The following is a 21,797-nucleotide window of genomic DNA, read 5'->3' on the forward strand; positions in this document are numbered from 1 at the left end:
AGCGGGACATGCCAACCGCTTTAGACGAAACACGGTTACGTTGGGATTCTTATTTGTTTTCTGTGGAAAAAATAAACCCACTGTTCTTCCTGGTATTTAGATTTAGCATTTATCCATACTATTTTTTTTTTTTTGCATTCAGCTCACACAACGTACCCTTGATTACCATTGTATATTCGCTCTGAGGAAAAGAAAATGAGTATCTACGCCACCAAACGCCGACACGTGATCAAAATGTTAAGATACTCCCTACCAATGGTCCGGATGCCGTGATTGATTCTAGGAGAATATATGCGAACCATGTAACGTGGTGCGCAAATAAATGACTGGAGTCGTGAAGAGTTTATTAGAGTACCCTTTGTATGAAGTCACTTCCTGTGCATGAAATTGGCCTTGATAAACGTGCCGCCTTATTTCGTTTGCAAACTGTTTTATTACCAATATCCCAGACACACCTGTTAAGGGAGCGGTCATGTAACAGCCGAAATTGTACTCGTATTACGAAGCTAGTAGTAACACGGATCGGGAGATAATTTAAGAACTAATACTTCGCAGGTTAGGCTAACACGGTTGAAAATAAGGCAGCGATGCAGTTCTAGCCAAGCCGCCTCACTTGCACGTAATTACGCAAAGCATTGCTATCTCCCAAACGAGATGCAGATCATAGCGAGAATACACTGCAAAGAATCCACACGCCTTTATTTATAGATAACGGTGCATACTGTGCTACAGACATTCATCCGCCCAGCCCCCATTGCACAATGCTAAAGCTCACCTAGCGCTACCCTTTTGGAGCAAGACAACGCCAATCTAGATGTACTAGGGAGTGAAACTTGCTTGCTAGGGAGACCGCGCATGCGCAGATCTTGCCTGTATTTATCCGCCAGCGCGCTCCGCCGGCGAGTAGCTGCCTGTACGTCTCCTCCGACCACACTAATTTGGACGCCATTCTGCCCCTTGTAACTTACGCGTATAACACTGCAACTCAGAGTACCACTGGCGTTTCACCTTTTTTCTTGCTGTATGGTCGGCACCCATCGCACACCATCGACACAATTCTACCGTACCGGCCGGATCCATCTGAACGTGCGTCCATTTCTGACACGGAAAGACACCCTGAAGAGTGCCGCAATCTCGCCCGGGTCTTCACATCCAATGACCAAGAGCGGCAGAAGAGCACACGCGGCAGAAGAGCACACCCACCTTCCTTCCTGTAGCGCTTGTGTGGCTCTCGATTCCTTCCGCTACACCTGGTCTATCATCGAAAGTAGTGCCCAAGTATGAAGGCCCTTACCGTATTGTCGAACGCACATCTCCCGTCAACTACGTGATCGAACCAGTTGAACCTTCTGCAGACATGTGCCGTCGTGGACGCGACACTGTCAACGTCGAGCGCCTGAAGACCTACTAGGACCCTGTCATAGTGAGCAGCTGTTAGGTTGCCCGACGGCTCCCTCTTCTCTCCCGGGGGTGATTGTAGCGAAGAATACGAATGCCATAGCGGGTCACGCACGCTCTCCTACCTTTTCTAGTGGGTTGAGCCCTCCTCCGCTTTTCCTCGAAAAACGCCGCTCGTGCTGATACCTCGGACCTTCAAACAACGGACGGCCCAGACGGCTGGTGTCTAATAAGCGCCTTTACTATATATATATATATATATATATATATATATATATATATATATATATATATACAGGGTGTTTCGTCGAACACTTCAAAATTTATTTAAGGTTGCCTGTGGTAGATAGCCCAATTCTAGCTAATGAACTGGTGTGCTCGAAGAGGCGGACATTACTTGCACATACAGACAGACAGACAGAGAAAGAACTTTATTAAATAGGTCCTAAGAAGCCCTGCCCTAGGGCAGAGCTGCGGGCCGCTCCCACGTGGGGACGGGTAGGCCGAGCCTAACCGCCTCATCGTTGGCTCTCTGGACAGCCCAAGTTTGTCGTGACAGTTCTGAGCTCTGGATGGCAGAGCTCCATTCTTCTTCCGTGATGCGATTGGGCCCCTGTAACGATGGGCATCGCCAGAGCATATGTTCTAGACTGCTAACAGCCGCACAGTCGGGGCAAGTAGAGCTAAAAGCCTCTGGAGTGATCGAATGAAGAAAGGCCAGGTTGGGATAGGACTTAGTCTGAAGCATGCGTAATGTGGACGACAGAGGTCTAGCCAGTTTTCTATGAGGTGGAGAATAAGTCCTCCTACCCAGGTGACAGTGCTTAGTGATTTCGTTGAAAGTAATGAGAGTGTCCCGAAACTCGAGAACCCCGGCCTCTGAGCTCCCGCCTGCTCCCGCGCGGTGGGTTAGTGCGCGCGCTTGGGAGTGAGCGATGTCATTGAGATTGGGCAAGGAGTCAAGCTGGGGGCCGAGGTGCGCCGGAAACCACGTGATGGTGTGCGTAGAGATGATCTTTTTCTTGAGAATCTTGTGAGCCTCCTCAGCAATGGACCCTGAAGCGAAAGCCCTGACTGCCGATCTCGAATCAGTGAAGATTTGTGTTTTGCTGCTGTCTAGGAGTGTCATAGCCATTGCGACCTGCAGCGCTCAGGATGGAATTGAGCACTTCAGGGAAGCTGCATTCACTATCTGTCCGTTGTGATCAACGATGGCAGTGGCGAAGTTAGACGACTGTCCATATTGGGCTGCGTCGACAAAACATGCCGAGTGGGGATCGTCTTTGATACTCTTGAGGAGAGCGAGGGCTCTTGCCCTGCGTCTGCCTACGTTGTGTTGAGGATGAACACTACGGGGAAACGGTGCGACTCGTATATTATTCATTTGATCTTCGGAGATTTGATATTTCCGTTCTTCCATGAGTATAGGGTTGATCCCAAGAACCGCCAGGATCTTCTTTCCAGCCGGGGTGCAGGATAGACGGGCCAGTTGGGCCGACTCCTGGGCCTCAATTATCTCGTCTAAAGTGTTATGCACTCCTAGTTGCATAAGCAGGTCCGTGCTCGCCCGTAACGGAATGCCTAGTACTCTTTTGATACTCTTTCTGATGAGCGTGTTAAGTTTTTTCTTTTCGGAGTTATACTAATTGTGCATGGCTGCCACATAAACTATGTGACTCATGAGGAAGGCGTGGAATAATCTGAGGAGGTTTTCTTCTTGAAGGCCTCCACGCCTATTCGAGACTCTGTTGATGAGCCTGATCATGTTCTCAGTTTTGGCTGTGTGCTTGTTGAGCTTCGTATTGTTACTGCCATTGGATTCGATGAACATGCCCAGGACCCGAATGGTGTCTAATCTGGGGATGGTATAGCGGCTTTTAGTGTAGAGTTTCATGTCTATTTGCACAAAAAATTCAAACGCATAATCGACTAGTTAACAAAAATTCACTAAGTTTTTAACTAATTACTTGATGGTCCATATTGCAATTTACAAATTATAGCCGTGGAGTTCGCAAGGCGGATCCACTTGGAATTAATTCTCATGATGACACCAGTTTCGAGATAATCATTCCCGAACTGTGCTTAGAAATGCATTGGTGTTCCAGTTAACCTTGTGCTTCAATGCATAAAGCGACGTTTTGTCAAGCAACTAACTGGAACGCCAATGCATTTCTCCGCAGAATTCGCGAATCAATATCTCAAAACTGGTGTCATCCCGAGAATTCGTTCCAAGTGGATTCGTCTTGCAATCTCCACGGCTACAATTTGTAAATTGCAATATGGGCCATCAGGTAATTAGTTAGAAACTTAATTAGTTAATTTTTAATTATTCGATTATGCATTTCAATTTCTTGTGCAAGTAATGTCCGCCTCTTCGAGTAGACCAGCTCATGAACTAGAATTTTGCTATCTGTCACAGGCAACCTTTAAGAATTTTTGAAAGTGTTCGCTGAAACACCCTATATATATGAGCGAGAGATTTTCTTTGCACACCTTTTAGTTTGGCAATTAGTTGCTTAGTGTATAAAAGCCAAACATTTCCGTACTCGAGGACGAGCCTGCGGTAAATTTTGCATGCTAGAAATTTTGTATCGGGTGGTGCTAGTCGGAGGTGCCTTCCAAGAAAGAAAGGGCGCTACATTTCTGTGGATGTTGTATTGTTAATAGGGGCCTCAGTCTGAAGTTATGTTTTAAGGTTACTTCGAGGTACTTGTGTATTCGAACTTGCACCGGTGGTACGTCATTAACGGTAAACAAGGTGTTTGAGATATTGTATCTCCCAGTGATTGATGGAAGTGCAGATTTCTTAATATATTCCTAATTTCCCATATTCTTCCCTCGTGACAGCTATAGAGCTTAGGAAGCTGTGTTGAACTGCCCTGACTTCAGGATCGGCCCATATTTTTCTTCAGAGAAGGTGATACGTCCAATTTAATTTAGAGAGAGATGGTGAGGAAGGCAGGGAGGTTAACCAGATGTTACAATCCGGTTCGCTACCCTGCACTGAGATAGAGTAATTGGGGTTAGGAAAAGGAAAGAGGGAGAGTGACAGAAAATTGCGATGGTTTCGAAATGCAAAAAGGCTTGTGGACCGTACATTTGATGTCTGGTAAAGAACCTTAGGGGGTGAAAATTGATCCGCACTCCATCCCTACAGACCACCTATAATACCAAAGCTGCAAAATATATGCCTTCAAGAGTATATGCACTTTATGAAAGGTACGGACACCCACCTTTTGAAAGCTGGGTTCGGGCACGTCTGCTTGGTTGGTTTCTCGCCGATTGAAGTGGGCCGATCCCGGAGATGGCGTTAAAAAAAAGAACTGTGATAATCTCTATAGGAAGGAACTGCAACGGATGGGGTGAGATAGTTTTAAGCAAGTTGGAGGAAAGGGAGGTGGCCGACTGAAAGTTCCGTGCAACTCAAAGGAATACACGGGGTTATAAAAGAAGGTAACGCGGTCTTTTACATTCATTAGTACTGCAGTACTTATTATCTTCCTCTTGTTATGCTTGTCAGTCTGCTTGTTGCCTCCTTTTTGCAAGTGGGTCGCGAATTCGTTTGACGTGCCGGTTTCCATAGCCGATGTAGTACTGTTTAGGCCACGATGTAGCCCACAGCCGATGTAGGCCGTGCAAGAGGAGCACGTTCTCAGGAATATGGGGGGACCACGAAAAGATACTACCCTGAACATTTCTGCCATCAATTTGAAAGTTTTAGTCTCATCTCTTACTGCAGGCTTGTGTGCATAGGCGAGCTTTGCAGCAGTCACGTCGTGTAGTATATAAGCTGCATTTTGCAAGTAATAAACTCAGTTGGCAGTAACACGTGTGCTCTTGCTTCTGTGTGTCGTAAGTGGTGCTCTTGAAGATGGAGCGTTGAAAATTTCCCCATCGGCAACACAAATATCTTCACTAGGTTCGGTTGATATCGCCAAACCTTTCACGTAAAGTAAAATGTTACGTTACATACGAATTTTTTTTTTCAGGATGGCTTCTCAGAATGAACGCACAATCAATGCCTCGAAGACGCCACCTAAGCCAACTGCAGCAACACGGGGCCTGGACCAGTGCTGGTATGTGGTCATCTTCTGCGCCATGACCACATTCCTCACTTCCGCCACCATCAGGTCATCGGGTTTTCTTTACATCGGCATAATGAGGGAGTTCCATGCGGACCGCGGTCAAGCAGCCTGGCCAATCTGCCTCATGGGAGCCATGGCCAATATGGCTGGTGAGTTGGCCGCACTGGGTCACAGTCATGCTAATCGTTCTACAAACTAATTTCAGCTTCAGATGTCCCGGTCAGCTACAATTTCGTGTCCTATTGAGGCATCGTCTTATTACCGGGAATGTTTAGCTCAAAAACTATCTAGTTTCTAGAAAGTTTCAACAAGCTTCCCTTTTTGCAAACGCTTTTTCTATGTGGATGTTGCCTTCAACACTTCTTTCAAGAAGGGGTGGACATAAATGAGGACTCCATAGCAATTTACACCATACGCACGTCTGCGATTCCTTTGCCAGACACACCTCTAAGTAGACAATGCGCTGTTTAACATTCTATATCTAGCAGGTTCTGTGCTGTTCAACTCAAGTCCTGCTGACCAAAAGTACGAAATGAACGAGCAGTCTTAAGGATTGTGAACTGGGTTAAGCACTTAAAACGCTCATAGTGAAAGAGCATGCCCTTTCTGGCTGTCTGGATGCATTTTGTAGAAGTTATTTTTTATTGACTTCACGGAGTCGCCCATGCCGACGATAATCCAGACGACTAGCCAGCGACCACTGAAAATAACAATTGTTACAAAATCGGTGCCCCTGGGCCTCATTTTCTAAGAATTATCTTCCTGCGTTTTTGTTCCCCTCTCAATATTACTGTAATTGTGAAGCACACCGTACGGATGGAATGCGGATCAATTTTGACCCCCTAAGGTTCTTTACCGAGCATCAAATGAACTCTCCGCAAGCCTTTTTGCCCTCCATCACCATCGAAATGCGGTCGCTGTGTCCGGGATCAAACCGACGATTTCGTGCTCAGCAACGCAGTGCCATAGCCACAGAGCTGCTGTGGCAGGGAGAAAAAAAAACGGAAAGTGAAAACAGTTTTTAGATAATACAGCTTACAAGATTTGGGTTATTGCTTCGCAGAAAGCTTTAATTTTTTAAAGAGGTTAATGGCTTCTAAATTATTGACCTATCAGTTGTCACAGCAGTGCTTGCCGTGTTCATAGATATACATTATTTATCTCGTGTCTCTCCTCCCCTGCTCGTAATCTTTATCCGGTAAGAGAAGCGTCTCTTTGATGACTACGGTGTGGGATCCTTTACACATTCCGTCACCGGGACCTAGATTCCAACACCTAAAGCCGCAAACTGTCTAAAGCATGCTGGCCGAATAGTATTCGACCAAATTCACAAATCAGTGCTTTAGTTACTCGGATATACCAACTAAAGCTCTTCTTTCCGAGCGGCTCACCAAGAGGGCAGGGTAATTCTCAAATTTGTCGTCTATGGCTTGAAGTACCATTCACTAATGCCTACTCCTTCCTCATGTTAATAGCCAGAAGTCCAGAATGTGATGTTTGTGGGTGCAACGAGATGATTTCGCACCTTTTGTGGAATCGTCCTCGTTTCAGTGTAGAAAGGAAAGCATTCTGCACCAGGCTCGATAAATATGACAACCGTTCCGTTACGGAAAAGTAAATTCTTGGACCGTTGTCTAAGCCGACGAACGCCAGCGGTGCTCTGAAAGAGCTAGTTTGTTTTTCAATAGCTTTTGGACTATCTCAAAATCTAGTCAATGTGTGATGCTTTCATTGTGTTTGTGCGGATACGGTGGATTTGCTTCCATGTCTTCTTTTCTTTTCTCCTCGACTTTTCTGCTTTAGTCCACCGTCTAGTGCAGGGCAGCCAATTAGAAACGTAATCTGGTTGCTGATATCCCTGCCTGTCATCTTTTACTTTTTCTAACTTTATGCTCCAGCATTCTCAGCGGATATTCACTCAAGAGGTGTCAAGCTACGACCGTATTAGGCATGTATAGGCGTTGGCTCATGGATGATAAGTTCGCTTGGCCATTGCTACAATTTCTCCTGTGGGTCCTTACGCTTTTATTTTATTACACATCTATCAATACAACATGAAAACTGCCCCCAAAGAACATTCGGCAGGTGGTACTTTTTGTACTTACTTATTCGGCGACAGAATCATCTCTACATATGCCGTAGAACGGGGCTGCCAGTGAGCAAATCGACGGTGCATATATTGCTGAGTGGGACTTGCTGAACACTACACACCTGAACACTCCATGTATGGTCTTTTTGGATGAGTCAACGCTAGTGGCATTGAGGTTAAGATTCAACTGTGTGTGCGTGACCATTGGTTTCCAGTGCAGTACAGGGGCCACGTTTTTTTTTATTAGAAAATGCTTATGCTTCAGTAAACGGTTTTGTTTACCGGAAGGTGGCATTACAGATTATACTTCACAAGGCTCTGGCAAATCGATGACAGGAATAAAAAAAGGCAACTAGTGCTGCTGGGACAATGGTTTGACTAAAATTTCGGTCATTGTTCTGTATTTTCACTTTTGAATCACTAGTTCCCGAACAGATTTTTTAAAATCTTCTCCACTTTTCTCCCTTACTTCATCCCCCAGTGCAGATTAGCTATACCGACAATTAATCTTTTCATCTTCTCTGCATTTCACTTTTTGTTATCTCCTCCTCTCTTCGCAATTATGCACAGTAGAGCTTCTGCATTCCTATTTTATTCCTGCAGGCCTAGTCGCTGGTCCTTTGAGCCAGAAGTACACGCCGCCGCCCGTCATGTTGGCCGGAGGCATAATAATGTCAGCCGGCATCATCGCTTCGAGTTTTGCACCGACCATAACATGGATTGCGGTTACTCAAGGGATAATGTTTGGTAAGACTGCGATGGCCTTATAACGATAATTCAGTATTTCATGACACTAAAAAATTTAGAACTCTTGCCTTATTCAGTCTACCAAGAAAGCAATAAACAATGTGCCCAAACGTTCAAAATAATGTGCCCAAATATCGCTTGATGTGCTTTTCCGCAGAAGAATGCATAGGCCCAATCGCTATTATGAACGAGAACGTCGAACAAAGCTAAGCAGGTTCCATCGAATGTTCTTAGTGGGCTGCTTCTTCGAAATTTTCATTAAAGTGTCTGATTTGTGCATGGTAGTAAACCACTGATCAGTATTTCTTTTGGCGGGGGAATAACAATACTCAGTGTCCCTGCCCGTTGATACTTCCCACCTACGGTGCTTTCCTATGGCCCTGTCCAGTCAGTATTTGCAAAAATATTTGTATTAGGTCCACAAGTGATAATATTTACTACAGTGCAACGGGGAAAACATTTCTGTAGCACGCGTGGGATTTCGCGATGGAAGAGTCTTCTCTCTATTAAAGACTACAGAAGGAAAGTAACAATGATTCTGCATGGACCTTACATTACAATATGACGGAACATCCGATCACGCACGCTGTAAATTTAAAACTTTTCAAATGAGCCTTCGCAATCATGATCGAACTGAATCTGGTAACGCCAGCGTTCCATCTCATTACGTATCGCGTCTACTTGAGGCTATGTGGCCCACAACACACAAATCGTAAATCATCACGCACGCAATCGAAGCACGCATTTCGTAAGCTTTTCATGGCTGGCCTAACTAAAAGTTGGTACAGACAAATACAAGGAATACAATATGCATGGTAGCAGACAGCTCTTACAGGAAATACCTCATCAAAACTCAAACACTTATAGGAGCTTATTCGTGGTCTCGAGCCCCGCAGGTTAACGTACATGAATATGTATCTTTGTAATGCTTCATATGAGCCAGTTTGTTTCTGCAAGGCTGGGGAAATATTCATTAACAGAACAAATTGATAGCTAATGATGTGCTGTCTCGATGAATAAAGATATCTCCATAAATTTAATTCGCTTCCATTGTATTTCGTTCACTACACAGGCTACAGCTTAGACTAACCATAGTATACTAGATGGCCGTGGCAGGATGTCATTGCTTATTGCATCTTGTCAAGAGATGCTGCTTTTCGTCGTGTGGTTGCTGCGTCTAGCGCTGGTGCGCCATAATTCCGGTTTTCGTCTTGGGCGGCGTCGGTAAAGAAATGGAGTAAGCGCTTGTTTTTTCTTTCACTAACCTAAATGTAGGTTGTGTGCGCAGATAGCAAACGTGGATTAATTTACGGTGGTGAGTACTATAATATACCTATTTGTGTGTTTTCTTCGCTCGTGAACAAGGTTTAGGATCAGGCCTGGTGTTCATGACGATGCCCATATTCATCAACCAGTACTTCGACAAGTACAGGGGCTTCGCACTTGGCATCACGTACACGGGGTCCACGAGCTCGGCGTTCGTCTTTCCGCAGTTGCTGCTCTATCTCGAGAAGACGTACAACTTTCGCAGCAGCATCATGATCCTCGGCGCCATCATAGGTCATGTCATCGCCATTAGCCTCATCCTGAAAGAGCCACCATGGGTTCGCCGCAAGCGAGCCGAAGACAGACTGGCTTCGAAGCAAGCCAAGCAGACCTTCATCATTGAGAAAGAAGACATGAAAGAGCAATCGAATACCATTCATAAAGACGCTCCTCCTGGTGAAACAAGGGAAGGTAAAGCAAAAGATAAACCAAAGAAGCCGGTGAATCCTTGGAGCCTCCGTCATGGGTTTACTGTGCTTGAGAGTCCCATGTTTTATGTGGTGACGCTGACATGGATTGTGTTCGGTTATAACTTCGACGTCTTCATGGCCACCATTGTCGACTTTGCTATCGACAAAGGCACGGATTTGGAGGCAGCCGTGGGTCTTATACCGCTCTTCTCTATGACCGATACGTTTGGACGCTTGTGTATCCCTCTGCTTGCCGATAGAGGATACGTGACGCGCAGTAGCCTAGCCATGCTCACCTACCTGTGGATGTCTATTGTACTGCAAGTATTTCCCCTTGTCCGCGGCTACTACCAGCTGTTGGCTGCCTGTCTGTGCCTCGCGATGGCCATTGGCTGCGGCATCACTATTAATCCGACCCTCATGGCCGACTACATGGGCATCGAGAGGCTCCCCATCAGCTACGGCATCGTCGGTACAATCGCTGGCCCATTGTTTCTACTCAAGCCATTTTTTATTGGTAAGTATACCTGTTATTATTATTATTGATATGATATGAGGATATGTTGACGCACAAGTAAGGCGCCGGCTACTCCTTAACTCTTGAATACGTCTAACCTACAACATACAGGGTTTAAAATAGCCTTCTCATATAAGCAACGTTTGCATAGCAACACGGTGAGGACAAAAAAATGTGGTACATACAATGTTTTGTTCATAATCAAAACAAGTATACCGGTCTTCTACTCTCTTCTTCCTAGACCGCGTTGCTCCATTACGAAGCGCATTTTGGATGCACAAATCGATGCACCGGAAAGAAAATGTTATAACTTTAAAGCGGCATGACCATAGGCGACCGTTCACAGCGTCTCCAATATTAATTATGCGCATAATTAGTCAAACTGTCTCCAATGTTTCCGAAATTTGAACCCGAGCAATCCCTGAAACAGGCCTTTTTGAACAAGGGCATTGAATCGAAAACCTTCACACAGACACATTTTGCTTGATTGCATCGCTTGTTGTTGACCTCCATAATTCTAATGTAGCTTTTACAGTTTATGTGTGTTTGTTCGCTTATAAGTATAGCGTAAAGTAATATACCGCCGGGTGTCGGCCTCCTTCCGCGCAACCTTTCCCGGAGGGAGGACGTTTTTATTCGGAGGCTTTGGGCTGGCGTCCTGACAGCTGCCGGCAGCTGCGCTTCCAGATCTGAATATGACAACTGTGTAACGTGTCCAAAGTTCGCGGCGCATATGTCTGCGATGGACATTCGCCATATTTTTTTTTAGCTGTGCCATGAGTCTTAGATTATTGTGCACAATATGCTCATGGAGGCCTAACTAAAGCCGAAAGTCGAAGCTTACTTTACCGGTTTCATAACGCACAACAATCACTGCTGCTGTACCTGCACGAAACCGGTCTGGATGCATTTATTTGACGCCATTTGTTAATTTTTATGGATATGCCTTGTGGGAATTCTCCGAATAAAAAAAGAAATAGTTTGTCAGAAATATAATGTTAAAGCGTATAGAAACAACTGTTTCCGCAGTGCTTTTCCATTAGTGAAATCATAATCTTCTATTTTTGAGCTGAGGTGTTGGTTTTTCAAACAAACCCACATACATAATGCTTACAGAAACTGTTGTGTGTGCGGTATTTTTCATCAGTGCAAACATTCGCTTCATATTTTAACTCGGCTGGGCTGGAAAAGTAAATAAAATATACACGTGGACATAAAAGACGCACTGTGAAAGAGGCAGTACCTGCCATAACAAAAACGTATCATTAATACACAAAAATGAGCACATAAGTTAGCTCAGGTGGCGTTAACTTTCCGTCTTTCTACTGAAACTGCGCCAGAAAATAAAATACAAAGCGCGCTCATTCATCAACACGGGGGGGGGGGGGGGGGGGGAGCAGTCATGAACGTCGTAGAGGGAGAGTACATGATACGGCTCCCAAGTTTACAGGCTCGCAGAGCCGAGCTATGCGAGCGCGTTTTTTGTTAGCTCTGGCGCTAGAACAGGACACTGTACATAGCAGTAAATGACTTCGACTATGGTGTTTCGTTTTCTTGGTAATATTGTTGTTGTTGTTCTTTTTCCGCCAAGCACTGTTCTACATTAATGTCGATGTTATTTTGCGTCGTCGATTGATTTGTGCATTCTATTGCAGAAGCCATCTAGCACTCTACTCGAAGTAACTGTGCGGGCTCATTTCAAATCCCCGCAGCGCCTTTAATTACAAGTTGACGAACGCATACACAATCCTTGCACTTTTATTCACACTTTAATTGCCACGCACTATGCTGAACAACCATGTTACTTATCTTAGACGCCCACGGATTTCAACTCGTGCTCTTCGAGTAGTTCGCGGATTCTGAATAAAAAAAATTATGGGGTTTTACGCGCCAAAACTACATTCTGATTAAGAGGCACGCCGTAGTGGTGAACTACGGAAATTTTGACCTCCTGGGGTTCTTTAACGTGCACCTAAATCTAGATACATGGGTGTTTTCGCATTGCACCCCCAGCCGAAATGGCAAAAATAAAGGTAATGTAGGATGACGAGACGTTACAATGTTAATGATATCATGCATCTCAGTTACGAAATTAGATAAATAAGTGGGGCTCCGGTAGCAAACACCAATGATTATCTTCTGACGATTTATTTCAATGATGGCCCAAACCATTTCGAGGTCAGTATTGACTTGAATACACTGAGATGGGAAATCTTTGAAAATGGCTAAGAGCACGCCGCCTCCCTGACGCATTGTTCGGTCACAACGATACAGTGAAAAGTGGGGCGCAGTTTGAAGAATTTCGTTATCTTGAATCTGTGAATGTAGCCACGTTTCGGTAAGCACAAAAATGTCAGCATTGCAAGTATCTAAGGCAGATGCAAAGGAAGCGCGGTTATTCATGATGATTCGAATATTTGTAAAGAATAGAGATACGATGCATGATTCGCGTCCACTTCCCCTCACGTTTTCCTAACTGGGCATGTGCTGCGAATTTACACGCCGGCCGTTATATCGTGGTTCCTACGGCACATGCTCGTTGATAGTGTGTGTTGCCGGGACATAGAAGAACTGTTTTTATTCATTATTAGTTTTATGTACCTTAACTGGAAAGAACATGGTGGGATGGCTTTTAGCATACTCAATTAGTTTTTTACGGATATTGCGAGTGGTGGGTGAAAAATCTTCGGAAACAGAAATATCGTTTTCTTTCAGCTTTGCGCGCGCGGAAAGGTCTTTCATTTTTATGCTGGTGAATTTAACTACAATTTGGTGACACTTCCTGGGCGTTTAGTGACCAATGTGATGAGCACGTTCAATTGATATGTCAGGCAGGCTGTCGATTACGTGGGTTTGTGCCTCCCTTATGCATGATTCGGACTCTTCTCGCGATTCGCGAGAGTCATGGATGCCATAACAAACGAGGTTATTGGGTCGCGCTGTGTCCTTAAGTTCGTCAACGCGCAGTAGTAAAGAGTCAAGCCGAGTGGTTTGGGCGTGTGCCGCCGCCTGAATGCCGGTAAATTTATCATCGAGATGGTTTAAAACCTGTGTGTTTTCTTCAAGGTAGTCTAATCTTTTTTGGATACATTCGATTTGGATCTCGATGTTCTTTTGACCGACCTTAACAGCCTTAACGTCGTTTACCAACTCCGCCTGACCTTTAGCAGATTGTACATAACGAGCCTGAAGGTCTTTTAACAGCCGGAAAATAACTTCCATCTGCTCAGAAGGATTGGAGGGCAAAGTCTGCAGCTCAAGTAATGCATCAGTACGTGTAGTAGGACCCGGATTAGTTTCCACGTCACCTGAGCGCATTAACAGCAACGCCACAGAGAAACAATCTCGGACAATTTCAAAGAGCACTTGTTGGCACGGAAGCAATAGCAAGAATGGGTCGTCACTTTTCTTAGCATAAATCGGAAAGTTTTTACACACCTGCGAAGTGGAAAGGTTTGCTGTATGAGCCATGGTGTTCCAAATGCTGCTTCCGTGCCAACTAAACGGTCTGACTCTCGGACAGCCGCTTAAGTTGCCACTGCGATGTGACGACGCAGTTGACGATGATGGTGCGCAGAAGGCTGGGCGCAGTAGTTGTAGTGGGTCGATGTGGATATAGTTGCCGGTACGCTGGTAGATTCTGGCCTTGCTTGACAGTAGCAGTGGTTGCGAAGGGTCATGCGCCGAGTACGCTGTGCACGGACACAGCAGCAGCAAGAACGCGAAGATCGCCGGCGAAGAGGAAAGGTGCGCTGTATGAGCCATAGTGTTCCAAATGCTGCTTCCGTGCCAACTTTCATGTACCAACTTCCGTGCCAACTTCCGTGTACTCCCAACATTTACGGGCTGTAATACTCCTCAGTTTCCCCACAGTTGTGTATAGTCTCCATGTGACGCTTCATGCGCAATTGGCTTTGCATGTTGGAAATTTCCATATCTCTCGGTGCGCCAGCTATGGGTCAGGCAGCAAATGCGTGTCACTGTATTTAGAAGATTAAAAATCTATTCAATTTTATCTGCTACTGAAACTGCGCTTCCTTTTAGATTTTACGCCCAGGCTTCACTGCCTATGTCATCGCAATGTACAGAGTTCATCATGCCACAATGATCTCCGGGGATTAGGATCAGCAAGGCGCACAAGTTTTATAAAGTTTTGTTAATTGCTTCTCCCTGTTGCGCATAAACACTTCCGGAATAATGTGCGTCACATAAGAACATACGGAACATTCAATGTCATTTACGGGCTGTAATACTCCTCAGTTTCCCCACAGTTGTGTATAAAGTCTCCAATCACTCTGTATAGAACTATCAGCGCTTGTAAGATTGTAGTCGCTTTCTTTTTCCTAAGTTCAAGCGCTTCAATGTTTTCGAATAATCCGAAGCAAATTCCGAAACAAAGCGGCCCCACGTGCCGCTTTGTTCCTTTAGCATGGAATTTCGCAGTGTGTGCGGTGTTGCAAATTATTCATTACGAGTAGAAAACCAAACCAAACGACATGGGCGAGAGGAAGACATAAGAATCTCGCAAGTACTCTCCAATCCTTTCTCTGTTTTCTTTTCGCGTCCATGTCATTTGCGCAGCTTTACCATCCGTAACATAGGACCAGTAAGCCAGTGCTTACACCTTGGTCAACATTACTGATTACCATCAGTGCTGGTGGCATGGCCAACAAACGCTAAGCTGAAAATCAAGCAAGGGAAAAACTAAAAACAAAACTGTCTTGCGGAACTAAGAGATCTTGAGACTTTAAGGCGGAAACTAACGCTGTCATACTGACGAAACATTCTGCCGGTGTGTTGTCCCGCACGATACCAAACCGACACGTCTTGTGGTAATCATAAGTGTGCTTTCATCGCACAACGTACTCATAAACACGCTGTACATTTTCTCCGACATAAGGTGAATAGTTTTTGCAGTAGCTCGGAACAGCTTGATACTGTGCATCATTATTTCAGGATATTAAGGTATAGACACTACAAATTTTCTTCTCCTTCTGTTACCGCCATGACTTTGAAGCGGGTGAGGCCTAACTTCCCGTAAAACTTTTTCAAAGTAGGATTTCTTCAGGGTAAGCATACCATCCTTGGTATACTTAACCTGCAACTGTCCTTTCGCTCTCAATGGTTCTACGTGCTTTGTGCATTTAGTGTTATTCTGGCGTTAACGTCCCTCTTTGATGCGTTGGTTTTGTACTGTTCCAGTTTGCGTATAAATTTAGGTTCCTTTAACAGAAAATCATACATGTTTTTATTAAACTTTTTCTTGCTAATTGTAAGTCTTAAGACGGAAGAAAAGCTTGTTTTTGCTGCGTCGAACGCAGGCTATGAAAGCAGCTCATTCAGCAAACCGCTACCCCCGTACTATAATAATTTGCGATTATTTTTTATGCCTACACACTAAATAGCAGATATTATGCAGCCGGATAACCCTTATCTCTGTATACATGGAAACGGAGCAATCGTTTTTCTCACCATCTACAGCTCCGATATGAATGAAGCCTGTTGCTCTTAAAAAAATTAAAATATATAATCACTCTTAGAACTACAATTTTTATTCAGGATGTAAATTTTTTTCATAAATATTGCTTTAAATTTCACAATTATAATGAAAAGCTCATGCACCACGGTTAATTCTAATGACTAAAGAATCATATATATGACCCCTGTTAAGACATCTGAAGTGTAATAGACTGATTAATTGCACGTAAATCAAAAACATGCCACTAATTTCGCATATAGACTTTACGAAACCTTTCTTAGCTTTGTAACAACTTCACCTAGGCAACCAACAAATACGTGAAAATTTTCCGTTCTATATATTTTACCTGATGCAATTCACAAGAATGTGGCACCTATTCTTGGTGCAGCGTAACAATATCGATACTTCTTTCTTCAAAAAAGAAGACGTACCGATTTTTGGCAAACATAATTAATACGCGGTCATAACTTAAAGTTGGGCTTCCTCCATTTGGTATGCATTAGCTATCTCTCACGAATAAAACACATTAAATTAAAATCGACCGAGCGGTTTTATCGTGTGAGCATTTGTGCGTGCAACATGCGTTTGGATACAAAATAAGAGTTGCTGCTCCCTCATACCCATCGCGGTATCTTAGGGGCTATGGCAACACGTTGCTGAAGTCGTGAACAAGGCTTCGCTCGCGGCCGCGCTGGTCGTCTTTCGATGGCAGCGAAATGAAAAATGCTCGTGCACCTACATTTACGTGTACGTCAAAGAGCCTCAGGTGGTTAATGTTATTTTCGAGTCCCCAACTACCGGGTGCTTCATATTATATAGTGATTTTAGCGTGTAATAATCGAGCGAAAAGAAAGAAAGCAGCAAGGTGCAAGCTAAAGCTTCCTCTGAAGGGAATACCAGGGGCGCTATAACGCAAAATATTTCGAACTCTTTTCATTCCAATTTCTGCAATCAGCCTCTACGATTTGCAAAAACATTTTTGGGCCACTCCCAGCTTGCCCTGTCTGTCACGCGACGTCACAAAAACCGCGATAGTTCCCATCTCATATAATGTGTACAGACTGATTATCCATGATTAAACCGCACAAAAGAAAATTATCATTCCTGATTCGACGCCTTTTTGCCATTAGCCCTCTACTATTGCTCCAATGTTTTCTGGGTCCACCCACTTCGCCTGTCTGTCATGCGACATCACAAAACCGCAAAAACCCACCACGTCAAAGTTACGTGTACGCGAAAAAATGCATTAATATGCCGAACAAAACTGAATTTTTTCTGAGTAGCCACAGACTGCCCCGTTCCGAAAGGAATCGAAGATGGCTGCCCGCCGATCGCTCAGGCCCTCGCTACTCGCACCTGCCGGTGAGCATGTATTTATTGGCGCATGATAAACCTTTTTGCGTGGCAGTAAAACGTTATCGAGCCCTTTCGGCATGCATAAGATATCACTATGCCTACTCTTCCTTGCTGAGGATCCGTTTTAGTAGCATTCTTATCCTTCCGTTGCACGCCGCCGCCATTTTTGACCAGCCACTGCAAGCTAGGCAAGGCGAAGTGGACGAATCAGAGAAGCCGGCACCACCCTCTTCATGCGCTTATCTGTTTTCACTGTGCTGGCTTGGCCTCATCGAAACCCTATCCACTAGAGCGTGCTCCTCGCCTCTTGTCAGCCAATTAGATAAGAAAAACCGCTGAGTGTAGACAATGTTATTGGTTTTGAATACGAACAAAGGTGACCTCCTATAAACGAGGAGAGTGTTTGACTGAGTTGTTCAGACAACGCTGCAGCTAGGTCACCGCCCGATGCTTGCGTGGGTGGTTCCGTAAATTTGATGTCAGGAGTCTGGAATCAAAACAGTTTGGAATCATTTAACGTTATAGCGCCCCAGCTCGTATAATACTTGGATTGCTGGAAATAGTAAATGCATCCGCTGCTCGCTCCTGCAGGCTACTTCCGCGACCACGTCGGTTCCTACGACAACATGTACCGGTTCCTCTCGGGCGGTGTCTTTGCGGTTGGCCTGGTTTGGCTAGCCGTGCGCCTGAGCGAGGGCCGCAAGCGCAAGGCATGGCAGCCACATGCAGCGGGGGCCACTGACGCCATCGTCGTCGCTGGCCATGCCATCTACTGCAACCCCGGTTTCGCGGCCATGGAGTCTGGCGGCAAGGAGGATGACCACACTGGGCCGAACGCGAAGAACTGTGATCCTGAATGCACAACAGCCTCAACATGAGGCTCCGCAGACGAATTATTTTGTTCAACACGACATGTGCAAGTCCACTCGAAAGATTGCCCCGCTTCGGAGAAATACAGCGGGCGCCAAGACCGGAGTACCCAAGAACATGGCTTGTAACACGGTTGTCGGGCTGCTTTTAACCCGCTTTGTCTACTCTGAAACTAGGGTTACACGGGGAGCGCGACATAAATGCGTTACCGAATGCGCGCATGGTTACACGACTTCACATGATGGGGTAAGACATGTTCGCCACGCAGCGGACGACAAAACGTCTCTGCACCCTTTCCGTACGGCGGAAAATGACAAAAATGTACCAAATATCTGAGATATTTCTGAAATTCCCGGAAACATCTCAGAAATTTGTTTTAATATCTCTGAAATTTGTTAGAATAGTATATGTTAGAGTGCTCAGAAACTCTCAGATATTCTCATTTGGAGATAGTAAAGTACATAACTGGGCTAGTTAGTACATTGTAAAACGGGTAAAAAATCAGCGGTAACACACGAGAGACCAGATCAAAAGACGACGGGACAAGCTGGAAGGGACTGGCGACGGACGACTTTTCATCTGGACTCCCGTGTGTTTCCGCTGGTTTGGACTGGACTGGAAAAACTTTATTGAGGTCCTGCAGGACGCGCTTGTTCTTAGCCGTTTTACAATGTACCAATTAGCCCAGTTCGCAGCTCTGCAACTCCAGCTGGTCTCGTCATCCGCCCCATCTAGTCTCTCGTGTGTTTCCCTTGGTGTTTTTATCCGTTTTTTTATTTTGAGTGTTTTCGAATAGATTTTTGATATGGCGCAAGCCACATTGTTTACCACGGAGGCTTTGAAGACCGTAATAAACAGAAAAAGAAACACCGACTCAGGAGCTCCGAGTCAATCACTGCGCTAAACAGCTACATTGCCATATGCCCGTTAACACTACACACAAATCGTAAATCATCACGCACGCATTCGAAGCACGCATTTCGTAAGCTTTTCCTGGCTGGTTTAACTGAAAGTTGGTACAGACAAATACAAGGAATACAATGTGCATGGTAGCAGACAGCTCTTACAGGAAATACCTCATCAAAACTTAAACACTTCTGGAGCTTATTCGTGGCCTCCAGCCCCGCAGGTTAACGTACATGAATATATATCTTTGTAATGCTTCATATGAGCCAGTTTGTTTCTGCAAGGCTGGGGAATTATTCATTAAGAGAACAAATTGAGAGCTAATGATGTGCTTTCTCGATGAGTAAAGCGGTCTGCATAAATTTAAGTCGCTTCCATTATTGTATTTCGTTCACTGCAGGGGCTACATCTTAGGCTAAGCACAGTATAATAGATGGCAGTGGCAGAATGTCATTGCTTATCGCATCTTGTCAAGAGATGCTGCTTTTCGTCGTGTGCTTGCCGCGTCTAGCGCTGGTGCGCCAGAATTCTGTTTTTCGTCTTGGGCGGCGTCGGTAAAGAAATGGAGTAAGCGCTTATGCCAGATGGCGCTGCGAGCGGCGCTGCCAGCTGTGGAGGTTGCTAGGAAATGGCTCAGCTCGCGGTGCGGCCACCGAACACAACGAAACGGCGAGAATACAGCCAATGTAGCTCTCGCTACAGAAAGCCTCGAACCAGCGCGCCGCGCCGCTCTCCTAATCGCACTGGTATGTGCGGATCGCTGTTTGTCCCAGCTGTAGCGTTCAACGGCAGTAGTGGCACTAAGAATTAGTAGCGATTATAACGTGTTCCGTCTGTGACTGCTGCGATGCTAGATGTCTCAGGGTTAACTGGTTACTACTGTCCTGTATTCTGCTGCAAACATAATTTCTGAAGCGAACATGGAGTGCATCTTCAGCCGTGGCGACTTCTTGGGCTCCGTCGCTGCGGTTGCTGACAAACGTCCGCTTAGGATTGATTGCCAGCACAAACAGAAAGGACTTGGCGTGTAGTTTCTGAAGATTTTGTTTCCAGTGAGCGCACGGCGAAGAACTCGACACTCATGATCAAACTCGGATATGAACGGAAGGTGCGTACTGGAGTTGGCCAACTAGTCGAATGGACGAAGTCAACCAAGTTCTTCGTGCACGCACGTTAAAGTTTATCTGTTCAATCCGCTTTTTCACGGCCTGACGGCGCATGCGCCCAGCCCTGCCGGATTAGTCGAGAAATGTTTTGGAAAGTTCGCGCGCGTGCCGCTCCTGCTCGGGGAAAGTCCCCCCGAAAAAAAAAAAAAACGAGCGCGCACGCGCTTTTTTTTTTTTTCAACGGGGTTCACGGCACAGTCGTGCCGTGTACCCCGTTGAAACTCGCCAGGTAGCTTGACGTCGGTGCGGTACCGAAAACGTGCGTAGCGTAAGACTAACTTCACTGTAAAACAGAGAGCTGCGTGGGCTTCGTCCGGACTGCATGCACAGGGAACCACGTACATATAGTTGCCGCCTTGCATTAATGGCTATAATAGCAAATTTATCGATAAATCCCTGAGTTACATTTGGATGACGCTCGAAAACATCACGTTGCTGAAGAAGTCTTCTTGCAGCGTCGGTCCTCGCTTGCTGGTAGTGGCAGTGCATGCCTGACTTCGCGTACTCGTTTAAGGTGCGGTAACACTGGGTTGATACAAGACCGGCAAGACACTCATGAAAACGATTGGCCGACTGACTATTCAGCACAGTTTGTCGCTGAGACCATTTTATCACAGCCTACCAGACGCAACCGACGAGCGCGAGTTGTACTGCGACGTACTTGTCGACGGCACCGATAAAATCAGCCTGTCGACTATCGATCGACTGAACCCCACGCGATCGGCCGTCGGACCGATAACGCGATATCCGCAACGCCTTTGTTTGTATATATAATTAATATAATTACCTGGTGCCGGGATTACCGTGATCAGCTAGGCGGTGACCCCAGGGAGAGGCGGGGGCATTGCACTGCGCTCGTGCTGACCCCTGCTAATACCCCAAACTGGGGCAAATGGGGCATGCATTTTTTTCCTCTCTCGGTTGCTCTCTCTCTCTCTAATCGCGCTCAAAGTAAGTCAACATACGTACCAAGTTGACATGAAAAAGCTTCAACCCTCAGAAGCCGTGCCAATGATGTTCCTGTTCAACGAAGGTTAGGCCTGGAGCCGCGGAGATAATGCACCCGTTACCGGCGGACCTGTACATTTTGAAAAATAAGCAAGTTATGACGAAGGAAACTGCTTTTATAGTTCAGGTCTGGCATTAGCGATTTGAAATCAACTACTCTTCGCTTCGCACGACGCGTATGCAATTAGCGGCAAGCAGCGACACAGCGCTAGATCTGTACGTCACCGTTCCCATAGGCTGCTGGTCACATTAATAATAATACTTTATTAATGACTTGAGTGCAATACAATGGAAGAATCGGGCCTGCCAAAGCCGCAGTGGGCTTGAACAGCAGTGCCTGGCAGACAGCGACAGAGATGCAACTAAGATGCATCGGTGGGTCGGTACGTGTTGTCATGCTGACTCATTTCTTAATTCCTGAGATGTATTCTTTACCTATG

The 21,797-nt window shown here is 45.5% G+C and overlaps 1 protein-coding gene and 1 pseudogene across 1 annotated transcript in view; both read left to right on the forward strand.

The window, feature by feature from the left end:
• LOC119445568 (monocarboxylate transporter 9) overlaps window positions 1-19,182 on the forward strand; it is a 117,230-nt gene extending 98,048 nt beyond the window's left edge. Inside the window, exons 2-5 of the mRNA XM_037709836.2 lie at window positions 5,388-5,632; window positions 8,176-8,319; window positions 9,685-10,572; window positions 17,999-19,182. Coding sequence (XP_037565764.1) covers window positions 5,389-5,632; window positions 8,176-8,319; window positions 9,685-10,572; window positions 17,999-18,285 — 1,563 coding nt within the window. The 5' untranslated portion in view covers window position 5,388 and the 3' untranslated portion in view covers window positions 18,286-19,182. The remainder of the gene's footprint in view (window positions 1-5,387; window positions 5,633-8,175; window positions 8,320-9,684; window positions 10,573-17,998) is intronic.
• Window positions 19,183-21,128: 1,946 nt separating this feature from the next.
• On the forward strand, window positions 21,129-21,264 carry LOC119447007 (U1 spliceosomal RNA; annotated as a pseudogene).
• The last annotated feature ends 533 nt before the right edge of the window (window positions 21,265-21,797 follow it).

This window comes from Dermacentor silvarum, chromosome 3 (genome assembly GCF_013339745.2).
Source record: "Dermacentor silvarum isolate Dsil-2018 chromosome 3, BIME_Dsil_1.4, whole genome shotgun sequence".
NCBI lineage: Eukaryota > Metazoa > Arthropoda > Arachnida > Ixodida > Ixodidae > Dermacentor > Dermacentor silvarum.